Consider the following 13,952-nt stretch of genomic DNA (forward strand, 5'->3'; position numbering starts at 1 on the left):
TGTAATTGTAAAGTATTAATTATGATGATTTATAAAACTTATTAGGACCCTTTTACTAATTACTACAATAGTTAATTACATTGAAAAATCTAATTGAGATTAATCTCTCCAACATGACATATATGTGCAGAAAAGCAGTATGCTTTAAATAAAAAATCTATAAGAATTCAAGACAATACTATTGAAGGAGGTTGGTAGCTTAATTAACTTGTTTAAAATTGCTAAAATATTTCTAAAATAAGGTATCTTATCTGATGTAGAGCCATGTCAACATATAAAGATAAGGTGATATGTGACAGACTTCATTTATTTCTTACACGTTTTAATAATAGTTATAGACATCTTATTTTATGGAACTTGTATACTATAGTATTACTACCACTATCTTTGAATATAATACGCCACAAAGATTCTAAGCTTTGTTAGCTTTTAGCATTTTCTATACATTGTAATTAGTCTCTGAGCATACCTTGATAGAAAGAAAAAGAAAATACGGATAAGAAAGCATCACATGCGAATTTCACAAAGAAAAAGAAAACCAAAAATTTGAAAGCATCAGATGCTAATGGTTGAATTGAGGATGAGCATGGCCACATGGATCGACTATGTGTCCCCTGATTTGCTACTTTGGTGTCCTATAAATAAGTAAAGATTTGGAGGATATTTTTTCAATCATCAACTACAACATCAATTTTATTGGTTCAATATCACCAAAATAAGGTAAGTATATAATATTTAAATTAATATTTGTAATTCTGTCGTACCATGAAATGATATTCAAATGACTTGACTCTCATAATATTGTCTCATATCTTTTACAAGTATTCTTATTCGTTAATACTAGTCCAGATTGAAGCGTCATAATAAATATTTACCATTGAGTTTCTTTAATAAGCAAAATGATTGGCATATATGTCACATAATCATAGTGCAAAGTAAGAATTTAGTTTCGTTTAATGGTAAATGGGTACACTCTAATCATGTACTACCGTATTCTTATGATTACACTTATACTCTATCTATGTTTTCTATATTTTATAATTGAGATCTTGACATTATTCACAATTAGAGAGAATATTTTAATTTTTTATTAATATTTAAGGAAAAATTATAGTAATGTCGGGTCTTATTTGATTCGTCTTAATGAGTATTTTATTAATATATAATCATCATAATTTTTACTAATATGTAGTGAAAGATATTTAAGGTTGAATAAGTGTAGTGGAAAAATAGTCAAATTAGGAAAGATAAATTAATACAGTGAAAGTATTTTTTTTTTCAAAATATTTGCAGTCTTTTGTTAATAATTAGTTGATTAGCTAAATCTTTTACATCATTGTCGTTATTATATTTCTATCTTTCTATCTACACAATAATACATTTTTCCTTATAACGTGCACAATAGGTTTACACTACCTCCTATGTTTGTTGTCTTAATATTTGTGTCTATATATTATGAAAGCCACCATAAAACCGGATCAAAGTAAGTCTGTCCAAATTCAAATCAATGATAGGGAAAAATTACTTATATTATTATTGGATTATCCTTTATCTTACTTTTCTTAGTTGTTAGGAAAATGGCATCCTACCAAGCACCAAAATCATCATCACGAATCAATGAGAAGCACAGAGATGCCATAGATGAGTTGAAGAAGGAGCTCGGGGCAAATGAAAGCTCCTTAAGCGATGTGCGAAATGCAAAAGCTCAGGCTACCACAAAGGCCTCTATGTTGAATAATGGCGTGGGAACCATAAAATTCCAGGAGAAGAAAGATTGGTCTGGTTCGATCGTCGGATCTATCCCTCCTACTGTTCAACTAAACAAGTCTGGTAAGTTTTCTCACAAAGGCACCCCTCCTAAGGACTCAAATGGATCCATGGGAGCTGTGGTGTACGTTGGTTCCAATGTGCAAGGTGGGCCAGATAATTATGCTTGGATCATGGCTTGGAGCACTCCTGGTGATGGAACCGAAAACAAGGCAAATTCTCTTCATCCATCTTTGTGTTATCATATTTCATCTTAATTATAGTCACTGCCATCGCATAACTTAGGGTATTCCCAATCCAATCATATATATATGTGCCCAAGTGTATAATACACGCATGCTTAATGGTGAACCCTAGTTTTGATAATGACAAAGAAACAAAGGAACAAACTAAGTAGTGAACTAATGAGTTATTTAAGTGTATGGTGTTTAAGGTATCAATAAAAGGAACTGGAAGAATACGAAGTCAAGGAAGAAGTCAAGAGAGGTTTTCAAAGGCTAAGTAAAGAAGTTTCTATGTTGATACTGGAGCAAGCATTGGATCAAGAAGAATAGAAGCTAGGCGTTTTATTTTCAAGTTCCAATGTAAAGGAACAAAGAAAGAATGGTAAGGAACAGTAGCAGTCTATTTGAGAATGAGAGTTTAATTTGTTCCTTTGTAAGGAACAAACGAAGTGGCACTAAACGAATATGTTAAAGGAACTTAGTTAATAAAAGGAACTAGACTTAGGCATGCAACATTATAATGGTTAAAAAGATATTTGAGTAAGTCATGCCTAAATTATAAGAAATTAGTTATATCTAATTTCAAATGATAAAATCAGTTTTAAAAAGAAAATCTGCTTTAGGAAAAAGATTTTATTTTTCGGAAAACTAAGAAAATAAATATCCGGTTTTTAGAAAGATTTTGTTTAAAAGATATTATTTTCTTAAAGATTAAAAATTCAGTTTTAAAGATAAAAAGTGTTTTTATAAAAACTGATTTTCGGATAAAGCTCAAGGAACTCCTATCTAGTTTTAATCCCACGTTCTTCATGATTATCACTATAAATATAGAAATCTAGATAAGTTCCAAAATGTGTCTGACTAAGTAATTAAGTGAGTTTAACTAATTAAGTGTCAGTGCCTTCATTCTCTCATAATAGCCATTTGTTCTTTGCCTTCTTACTCTAATTCCACTAAGCTTATTTCGATCAATTGTATTTTGGTTTTTGGGGTAAGGGAACTTTGAGTGAAGTTCTGTAAGAGAGAGGCTTTGAGTGAAGCTTGTATGTGTGAGAAAACTTCGAGTGAAGTTGAGAGGAACTCTGTTAAGGGAACAGTGGCTCAGGAACTTGAGTTTAGGAACTCAAGGTGTGGCTCGAGTTAGAATTAGGTTGTAACAAAGTTGTTTGGCCTAATTAGTGAAAGTGTTGAGTTTAAAATCCCTAGTGGTCGAGGTTGTTTCTTCTTGTTGGGCCCAAGAAGTTTTTCCTCGTAAAAATCCCTTGTGTTCCTTTAGCTTGTTTATTCGTTTAAGTTTTAATTTCCGCAAAAAGTTACGTTTATTTCTACACCTACAATTCACCCCCCCTCTTGTAGTGTTCCTAGGAAATAACAATTGGTATCAGAGCTAGAACTCACGTAAGATAGGAAACCCTATTGAGAAAAAGATCCAAGGAACAATGAATACCACCGAGAAATATGAAGAAGGTTATTCCACTCAAAGGCCTCCTATGTTCAATGGGAAGTACTACAACTATTGGAAGAACCGCATGGAGATATTCATCAAGCTGAAAACTATCAGGTATGGAGAGTCATTGAAGTTGGTGATTTCGAAGTCACAACTACAAATGACAAAAATGAGGTAACTCTAAAACCCCTCTCTGATTATGACAAATCTGATTTTGAAAAAATGGAAGTAAATGCCATGGCTATTAAATTGTTGCATTGTGGACTTGGACCCCATGAACATAATAGGATCATGGGATGCAAATCCGCAAAGCAAATATGGGATTTACTAGAAGTAACCCACGAAGGAACTAATGAAGTTAAAAGATCGAAAATTGATTTACTTATGAATCAATATGAACTGTTCTGCATGAAATCCAAAGAAAGCATCCGAGACATGTTTACTCGTTTTACTAACATTATTAATGAGTTGGCTTCTCTTGAAAGTTTATTTTCATCTGATGAACAGGTTCGAAAGGTTCTTAGGAGTCTTCCTAAGGACAGATGGATGGCTAAAGTCACTGCTCTTAAGAAACAAAAGACTTCACTAAGTTCAACTTAGAACAGCTGGCAGGGTCACTTATGACTCATGAGCTTCACCTTGATACTGAATATGGTGAAAGCTCCAAATCAAAATCAATTGCTCTCAAAGCAGATGATGAAGATGATTCGAAGAAGAGAAGAAGAAGCAGCCCTCATGGTTCGAAAATTTCGAAAGATGTACAGGAACATGAAGAATGGAAACTTCAAAGGTAAAACTAAGAAATTTTCTAACAAAGCTGCTTGTCATAAATGTGGTAGTACAGATCACTTCATCAAGGAATGTCCTCTTTGGGAAAATGACAAAACCAAAGAAAGGAACAAGGAACGCTTTGCTGAAAGGAACAAAGAATCAAAAGCACCTTTCTCTAAGGCAAATGTGCGCAAAGCTATGATAGCTGCTTGGGGAGATTCAGAGACGGAAGAAGAAGAGGAACAACCAACTGAAGAAACAGCAAACCTTTGCCTCATGGCAAACACTGAAACAACAGAGAAAAAAAGATGAAGAAAAGTTGAGGTAAGTCAACATGGTCTTGAGTCAGACTTAGATGGTAAAACTAGGCCTGAAATATATGATCTTCTTTATGATGCAATTCTTGAATGTAGAGATGAACGTGAAAAAACGTAAACAAACGGAACAAGCTTAAAGTCTGCAAGGAACACATAGAATGGCTTAAGAAAATGAGAACAGATGTCGAAACAAGATTTTTTGATTATTTGATAAAAACTTAAAAATCAAAGAATGTTATGAAAGTTTGAAAAAGAAAATTATCTAATTAATTTAGAGATTTCACACTTGAAGGAATTTGTCCCTGTTCTGAGTTCCTTTGATATAAGATCAACCCCTTTGAAAGGATACAGATCTGAGATTGAAAAAATGAATAAAGAGAAAATATTTTAAAGGAACAGATCTGTAATCTTAAAAAGGAACTGGTTGTCGCAAGGAACAGAGGCAAAATCATGAAAGTTCCTAAGTGGATTGAGAAACCACAGACCAAGAGGAAGGAAGGTCTTGGTTTTGAAAACTACAAGAAAAGGAACAAGACAAAGAAATATGTTGATCTACCTAGTGAAAGTTTTGTATGTATTGTGGCAAGGTAGGTCATTACATAAATCAATGTCAATTAAAATCTGAAATGATTGGAAAAACTTGACAATAAGTAAGAAAAAAATGGGCTGTCAAAACAAATCCTAGTCAAGAACAGGAACCCACGAAAAATGGGGTTCCTACAACTAACACACTAGTTGATTTTTGCAGGTTGGAGTGAGGGGGAACAACACATGGTATCTCGATAGTGGTTGTTCCAAGCACATGACAGGAGACAAAACGAAGTTTCTCTCATCACAACACCTATGAAGGTGGAAGTGTAACATTTGGTGATAATAAGAAAGGTAACATAGTTGCTATGGGTAAGGTTGGTAAGTCACCATTACACTCCATTGAAAATGTATTTTTAGTTGAAGGTCTAAAACATAATCTATTAAGCATTTCTCAATTCTGTGACAAAGGAAATACTGTAAAATTTGATAAAGAAAAATGCTTGATCATCAACATTAAAACAACAAGGTTATCTTGGAAGGAACAAGGAAAGGGAACACATACATTGTGGATCTAGACCTTGTTCCTCAAATCAATTTAACTTGTCTTAGTGTTATTGAAGATGATTCACTTCTCTGGCACAAGCGTCTAGGACATGCTAGCTTTTCATTACTTGAGAAACTTGAAGATGATTCACTTCTCTGGCACAAGCGAGGTAAGCAAGTAAGATCGTCTTTCAAATCTAAAACGATTGTAAGTACCACTAAACCATTAGAATTAATTTATATGGACTTATGTGGACCCATGAGAATTCAAAGCAGAAGTGGAAAGAGGTATGTACTTGTAATTGTTGATGACTACTCTAGGTACACTTGGGTTATTTTTCTCACTAGTAAAGATGAAACTTATGATGAGTTCCTTGTCTTTGCTAAAAGAGTTCAAAACTTAAGTGGACATAAAATAATGCACATTAGATCAGATCATGGCAAGGAATTCGAAAATTATAAATTTGATGACTTAAGCAGAGATAATGGCCTAGATCATAATTTTTCTGCCCCTAGAACACCACAACAAAATGGTGTTGTAGAAAGGAAAAATAGAACTTTGGAGGAAATGTCTAGAACCATGTTGATTGCTAGTGAACTTCCAAGGAACTTTTGGGCTGAAGCTGTTAATACTGCTTGTCACATAATAAATCGTGCCATGATGAGACCTATCATTAATAAAACTCCTTATGAACTTTATTTTGGAAAGAAACCAAATATCACATATTTTAAAACATTTGGGTGCAAATGTTATGTGCATAATAATGGAAAAGATAATCTTGGAAAATTTGATGCAAGGAGTGATGAAGCAACATTTTTAGGATACTCCTCACATAGTAAAGCTTATAGAGTATATAACAAAAGAACTATGTGTGTTGAAGAAAGCATTCATGTAATCTTTGATGAATCTGACAATATATCCAAGCATACAGGTTGATGACTATGAGATAGGGTTAGCACAACCAAGTACAAGGAACGCAGATTCACAAGAAGAAGAAGAAGTGAAAGAGGAAAGGAACGAGGAATTTGAAAATAATGACATCAATGATGTTCCTGTTCCTCAAGGAGGAGAAGATGCTCCTGTTCCTCAAATGAAGGAACTGAGTCCACCGAGGCTAACAGAGGAACAACTGAGCAGAGTTCCTCATCTACTCAAGGAACTCATGAGGAACAACATGTTCCTATAAGAGAGTTTCAACCAAAACCTTGGAGATTACAAAATCACATCCTATGGAACTCATAATCAGCGACATATCCAAAGGTACGCAAACTAGATCTCAGTTAAGGAACTTTTGTGCATTTCATGCGTTCCTATCAATGATGGAACCAAGAAATCATGAAGAAGCCTTAACTGACTCTGATTGGATTACTGCAATGCAAGCTGAATTAAATGAGTTTGAAAGAAACAAGGTATGGCATCTAGTTCCTTCATCTAAACAACAAAAAGTAATTGGCTTAAAATGGGTGTTTAGAAACAAACTAGATGAATATGGAACCATTGTAAGAAACAAAGCTAGACTTGTAGTAAAAGGTTATAATCAACAAGAAGGAATGGATTATGAAGAAACCTTTGCTCCTGTAGCTAGATTAGAAGCCATTAGAATTTTAATTGCATTTGCTGCTTACATGGGATTTAAATTATATCAAATGGATGTTAAGTGTGCATTTTTAAATGGCTATCTAAACGAAGATGTATATGTTGAACAACCCCCTGGTTTGAAAATAATAATCTCCCAAATCATGTCTACAAGCTTGATAAAGCTCTTTATGGGTTAAAACAAGCACCTAGATCATGGTATGAGAGATTATCAAAGTTCCTTTTAGAAAACAATTTTAAAAGAGGAAAGGTTGATAAAACCTTGTTCCTAAAATCTAAAGGAACTGATATTTTCTTGTTCAAATATATGTTGATGACATCATATTCGGAGCTACTAATGAAACATTGTGCAAAGAATTCTCAAGTCTCATGAGCAATGAATTTGAAATGAGTATGATGGGTGAGTTAAATTTCTTTCTTGGACTACAAATCAAACAAACTGAAAAGGATAATTGTTCACCAACAAAAATACATAAAGGAACTATTAAAGAAATATGGCCTCGAAAATTCAAAGATAAATCACACTCCTATGGGAACTTCAACTAGATTAGATGAAGACTCCATAGGAACAAGTGTTGATCAAACAAAATATAGAGGAATGATTGGTTCACTTTTGTATCTAACTGCTAGTCGTCCAGACATAGCTTTCAGTGTTGGTTTGTGTGCTAGATTTCAAGCAAATCCAAAGGAGTCTCACCTCACTGCTGTGAAGAGAATTCTTAGATATCTTAAAGGAACAGATGATCTTGGACTCTACTATCCAAGAAGTGATACATTCGAACTAAAAGGATATGCAGATGCAGATTATGCTGGAGATCTTGTAAATAGGAAAAGCACCTCAGGTATGGCACAATTCCTTGGTCATAGTTTAGTTTCTTGGAGTACCAAGAAACAAACACAGTTGCTTTATCCACTGCTGAAGCAGAATATGTAGCAGCTGCTGCATGTTGCTCTCAAATGCTTTGGATAAAACAACAACTTAGTGACTATGGAATAAACTTTGAATGTGTTCCTATTTATTGTGACAATACAAGTGCTATAGTATATCTAAAGATCCAGTGCATCATTCTAGAGTAAAGCATATACATATCAGACATCACTTTTTAAGAGAAAATGTTGAAAAAGGTTTGATTAAACTTGAGTTTTGTCAAACTGATTATCAGATTGCTGATATTCTAACTAAGCCTTTGCAAAGGATAGATATATGAAAAATTAAGGCTTGAGTTAGGTTAATAAAAATTAAGTGATTGTTCCTATGTCATTCCCCCATGTTTGAATCAATTTGAGTGACTTTGTGTGCTAAAAATAATTGTGTTTAATTGCCTAAGACCATTGCAAATTGGAATGTTGCAAAACATAAACATGAATTCAAAGAAATTAAACAACTCACAAATGTCACATAATACTCCCCTTACTGTTCCTAAGGTAAGAAACATGCATGATATGAAGGACATTGATATGTAGCATTAGTTGTTCCTATAGCACAAGTTCCTTAGCATTTATTTTCTTTCAAAAATTAAAATCATAAAAATCCGAAAAATCCGAAAAATCCCAAAAATAAGGGGAACCAGATTAAATTAAATCTTGGTTCTTATTTATTATCTTTTCGTTTTGTTTTCCTTTTTATTTTTATTTTTATTTTTTTGCTTTATTTCTTTCCCGCGTGTCATAATTACTATTACATGCAAAACTCCTTCTTAATTCATCTAAGAAACCGTGTTCCTCTCAACTCTTCATCTTCACCATAGCCGAAACCTCATCACACCCTTTGAACTCCATAAAAACCTCCAAACCTTCACAAATCATGGCAAAAACTTCAAGAAACTCCTCCTTTTCCACATCAAAAAACCGACACTTCAAAAATGGAAATTCTTCATCTCCAACCAAAACCCTTGAAACCGACATAATTCAAGAAAACCCCATAGAGGAACAGCAATTAGAATCTCCTAGAAGGAGTATGCGTAGAAGAAAATTAATTGGGGAAGACGATGAAGAAGAAACCCCGGAACAATCTCAGGGGGAAGAAGAAGAATCACTCCGTTCCTTCCAAAGGAACTGTTTCTTCTCTTCCAAGAAACGGGTCGAACGAAGTGAATCTAGGTATGTTTGGGTTTTTGCGTCGATTTAGAATGGGCAATAAATAGAATTTCAGAATTAACCTCCATTCTAAAGGAACAAGGCATGGAATTCTTGTTTGAATTCGCCTTTTAAATGCTCTTGTTCCTCTAGCTATGGATGATTTGTGCAAATTTGTTAATACTAATGGAACTTGCACAACTGAGGTTAGAGGAAAGAAAATAAGGTTTAATCAAGCCCTTTGGCAAAGTATGGGAAGTTCCTTGCAAAGGAACTGATTTGTACTTTAAACGGAAAGGAACTGTTTCCTTTCCGAATTTTCCTCAAGACAAAATCTTAGAATATTTTGGAGGAACAACTGGTCAAAACAAACTAAACCATAATCTACTCTCTCCCCTTCACAAAGTACTATTTAATTTGGTTTGGAGAGCACTCATTCCTCGAACTGAAAAGAGGAATGAAGTGGGTCTCTTGGATATGTGTTACATGTTTTGCTTGGACCACCACATACAAATCAATTTCCCTTCCCTCTTCATTCAACATTAACTCACTGTATTGAGAACAATGTGTATTGGGTACGGTGCCTTGATAACTCTTACTTCATCACTTTGAAGTAAGACTTACGGTTGGACCACATAGGATCAAACAAGGGAACATCTTGAATGAGAAGACCCTAAATGGACTTGGCTTGTCTGTCCAAGAAGGTGTCTCATTCAAGGAGATGGCTCCAGTTCCTCAGGAAAAGAAAACTGCCTAAACTGACTTAGAAGAAGATAATGATGTTATCTTGGATGAACCCTGTTCCTAACCGGAGGAACCGAAACCTAAGAGGCGCAAACACATTGCCATAAGCCTAAACCTCTGTTCCTCGAGAGTGAGAAGAGCACTCGTAGAAAATTGCTCAGTTTCTGTTCCTTCCAACAAGGACTCTCCTTAGTCCTTTCGGATAATGAGGAACAGGAACCCTCACTCTCAAGGAACCTACTCCACACCATCTCCAAACTCTCTGTTCCTTTCACAAAAACCCTCCATTTCACCTTCATCCTTCTCTGTTCCTTCCAGTTTTGAGCAGTTGAAGGATGAAATAAAAGGCCCAAATCCTTTTGCTTCCACCTCCACAACTCTTCCACCCACACCACCATTCCTTCCTCCCATTTATCACCCTTCACCTTCTGTTTCCATTCCGGAACAGATGACCTTCCATCAACCCCTCCAGTTCCTTCACAAAATCCCCATCTGCCTCAGTTCCAAGGGTAAGGAACAGGAACTCCGGATGATGCTAACTGGGTAATGAATGTTTGTCTTCCTGCCAACATATGATAAATTTTAAATCATCTTCATTGGACTTTGGATGCCAAAACTGATACAATGTAAGTCTTATGAAGACTTGAGTGATACGTGGTTGGCAACAAAAGAAGATGGACTCTATGGCCGTGCCTTGGAGGAGTGAAGGAACAGGTCGGACTCAACATGGGGTGGTGATGAAAAAATTAGAGGATGTGGTTGAAGAAGAAGTTGTAGAGGAACACCATTCCCCTTCCCTTTCTTAGTTTTTTTTGTTGTTTTGTTGTTCCTGTTTCTTTATCAAGGAACACAACTTTGTTTATCCTTTTTCTTTTCTTTCTTTGTTTTTTTATGGAACAAGTGCTATATAATCAATGACTTTTGCTATTATGTCTATGTTTCTAAATGATTTGCATAATTTCTTCCTTGGAATGGCTAGTATTATGTGATTGATGTTTGAGCAAGTTTACTCTTTGATTTCTAACTTAACCACAATGGTGCTTGTATATTGGTCTTAAGGTGTTAAATCAATTCATCAATAATGCAGAGTCTATTCTTTTTGAGGATGACAAAGGGGGAAAAGATTTAAGGAACAAACTGTACATAAATACATAAACTTGAAAAAATTGAAAATTGAAAAAATTAAAAAATGGATAAGGTAAATGAAAAATCAAAAATAGGTTAAGGTAAATGAAAAATCAAAATTCAGTTACTTACATAATTGTGTTTTATTTTTCATTTTCTTCTTTATGTTTTTATTATATTCACTTATATTATTTGTTATTTTCCTTAGTTTGTACCTTTGTTGTCATCATCAAAAAGGGGGAAATTGTTGAACCCTAGTTTTGATAATGACAAAGAAACAAAGGAACAAACTAAGTAGTGAACTAATGAGTTATTTAAGTGTATGGTGTTTAAGGTATCAATGAAAGGAACTGGGAGAATACGAAGTCAAGAAGAAGTCAAGAGAGGATTTCAAAGGCTAAGTAAAGAAGTTTCTATGTTGATACTGGAGCAAGCATTGGATCAAGAAGAATAGAAGCTAGGCGTTTTATTTTCTAGTTCCAATGTAAAGGAACAAAGAAAGAATGGTAAGGAACAGTGGCAGTTATTTGAGAATGAGAGTTTGTTCCTTTTAAGGAACAAACTCAGTGGCACTAAACGAATATGTTAAAGGAACTTAGTTAATAAAAGGAACTAGACTTAGGCGTGCAACATTATAACGGTTAAAAAGATATTGAGTAAGTCATGCCTAAATTATAGGAAATTAGTTATATCTAATTTCAAATGATAAAATCAGTTTTAAAAAGAAAATCTGCTTTAGGAAAAAGATTTTATTTTTCGAAAAACTAAGAAAATAAATATCCGATTTTTAGAAAGATTTTTTTTAAAGATATTATTTTCTTAAAGATTAAAAATTCAGTTTTAAAGATAAAAAGTGTTTTTATAAAACTGATTTTCGGATAAGCTCAAGGAACTCCTATTACTTAGGAGTAATGGCTGAAAATATTACGTTCATTTTAGTCATGGGATCATGGGACATGATGATAAACGTGTTCCTTAGGGGAAGGAACATCATGGGTAAATGGACTTAAAATGTACTCTATTTAATCCCACGTTCTTCATGATTACACTATAAATATAGAAGTCTAGATAAGTTCCAAATGTGTCTGACTAAGTAATTAAGTGAGTTTAACTAATTAAGTGTCAGTGCCTTCATTCTCTCATAATAGCCATTTGTTCTTTGCCTTCTTACTCTAATTCCACTAAGCTTATTTCGATCAATTGTATTTTGGTTTTTGGGGTAAGGGAACTTTGAGTGAAGTTCTGTAAGAGAAGGCTTTGAGTGAAGCTTGTATGTGTGAGAAAACTTCGAGTGAAGTTGAGAGGAACTGCTGTTAAGGGAACAGTGGCTCAGGAACTTGAGTTTAGGAACTCAAGGTGTGGCTCGAGTTAGAATTAGGTTGTAACAAGTTGTTTGGCCTAATTAGTGAAAGTGTTGAGTTTAAAATCCCTAGTGGTCGAGGTTGTTTCTTCTTGTTGGGCCCAAGAAGTTTTTCCTCGTAAAAATCCCTTGTGTTCCTTTAGCTTGTTTATTCGTTTAAGTTTTAATTTCCGCAAAAAGTTACGTTTATTTCTACACCTACAATTCACCCCCCCCCTCTCTTATAGTGTTCCTAGGGAAATAACACTTAATATTTACACGTATGTTCAACTTTTTAGATTAAAGAATGTTAATGTAATTCTATGCGTTTCAGATCTATGTAGAAACTGGACCTAGTACCATGTATCCTTCTGGCTCTATTGATTGGGACACAATCAAATCTAGTCTGCAAAACTCAAGCACTGAAAGTCATTATTTTGATGAAGACAGCCAAACTGAGGTGTCAGCTCAAATTGCTAAAAATGGCAATAATCCTCTAGCTGCTGCAATCTTTGATGTCACCCTTGTTTAAATTACTAATGTATCATCTTAAGAACTAAGGTCCAACTCCTTTCATGCACAGAGGTAAGCTTGGGTGCATGCAACCACTTTTTTTTTCTATTTCTTATAACCACGCAATAAAATAAATAAGGACTTGATACCCTTAGTTCATGAGCTTGTAACTTTATGCTCGTCACTTCGAGTTTTTAATCTATATACTACTTGTATACAGTTATATTTTTGTGTCATTGTTTCTTAAAGTCTATAAGTTTTTATTTCTTTTCATTTATAAATTTGATTCTTCAACATCGATTACAATGCTGATGATAACAATCAGCCAATACCACAGAATAAGTTCCTACCTAGGTGTATGTCATAATCAATTAGGTAAAAGCTGAGCAAGAGTTATATGTATTGCATAAAGTTAGTCATAAGTAATTCTGGAGTAAAACCTATGTTACTTTGACACCTACATTATTTTCCTCATCGATTGTTTGTCGTGTTGTGTCCGTCACGATATGACATGAGACAACACCTGGATACTTCATCTTAAACAAAAGAGTTTACTGTTTTCTACAAGGTAGACCAGTCGCACACTTGGACAATCGTATACGTGTGAATATCATGAATTTTAGATAACATCACACTATAACCTTGCCATAACCTTACCTCATAACCAAATGCTAAGCAGCTGGTAAAATATATTAATAAGCATTACCACATGTAAAATATAGTTGATATATTTCACCCCTTTTCCATAGCGCAACTAAAGAAAAAAAAGGGAATTAATTAATGAGAGGAAGTCTCATGTTCAAAAATTTCTCTAGTTTTTTTTCTTTGACAACCGAGAAGCGTACAAGGAAAGAAAGAAACATAAATGAAAAACTAAGAAGACTTAACCAACACTTGTGCGGTTCGTCTTACACCATTCTGCAAGTTGATGGGCCATCGTTACCTGTGTCCGAGAGAC

The 13,952-nt window shown here is 34.3% G+C and overlaps 1 protein-coding gene across 1 annotated transcript; it reads left to right on the forward strand.

Moving 5' to 3' along the window:
* The first annotated feature begins 1,577 nt into the window (after positions 1-1,577).
* Positions 1,578-13,013, forward strand: LOC125498816 (jasmonate-induced protein homolog). The gene is made up of 2 exons (XM_048647105.1): positions 1,578-1,979; positions 12,816-13,013. The coding sequence occupies exons 1-2, from the start codon at positions 1,578-1,580 to the stop codon at positions 13,011-13,013; spliced, it is 600 nt and encodes a 199-aa protein (XP_048503062.1).
* Positions 13,014-13,952: the final 939 nt, after the last annotated feature.

Source organism: Beta vulgaris, chromosome 6, assembly GCF_026745355.1.
Source record: "Beta vulgaris subsp. vulgaris cultivar EL10 chromosome 6, EL10.2, whole genome shotgun sequence".
Taxonomy (NCBI): domain Eukaryota; kingdom Viridiplantae; phylum Streptophyta; class Magnoliopsida; order Caryophyllales; family Amaranthaceae; genus Beta; species Beta vulgaris.

What these genes read in the sequence shown, in the direction of transcription:
- LOC125498816 (XM_048647105.1), top strand. Translation starts at nt 1,578, where the DNA reads ATGGCATCCTACCAAGCACCAAAATCATCATCACGAATCAATGAGAAG. An exon ending in GTGATGGAACCGAAAACAAG is followed by an intron (nt 1,980 to 12,815) that starts GCAAATTCTCTT and finishes TATGCGTTTCAG; the next exon opens with ATCTATGTAGAAACTGGACC.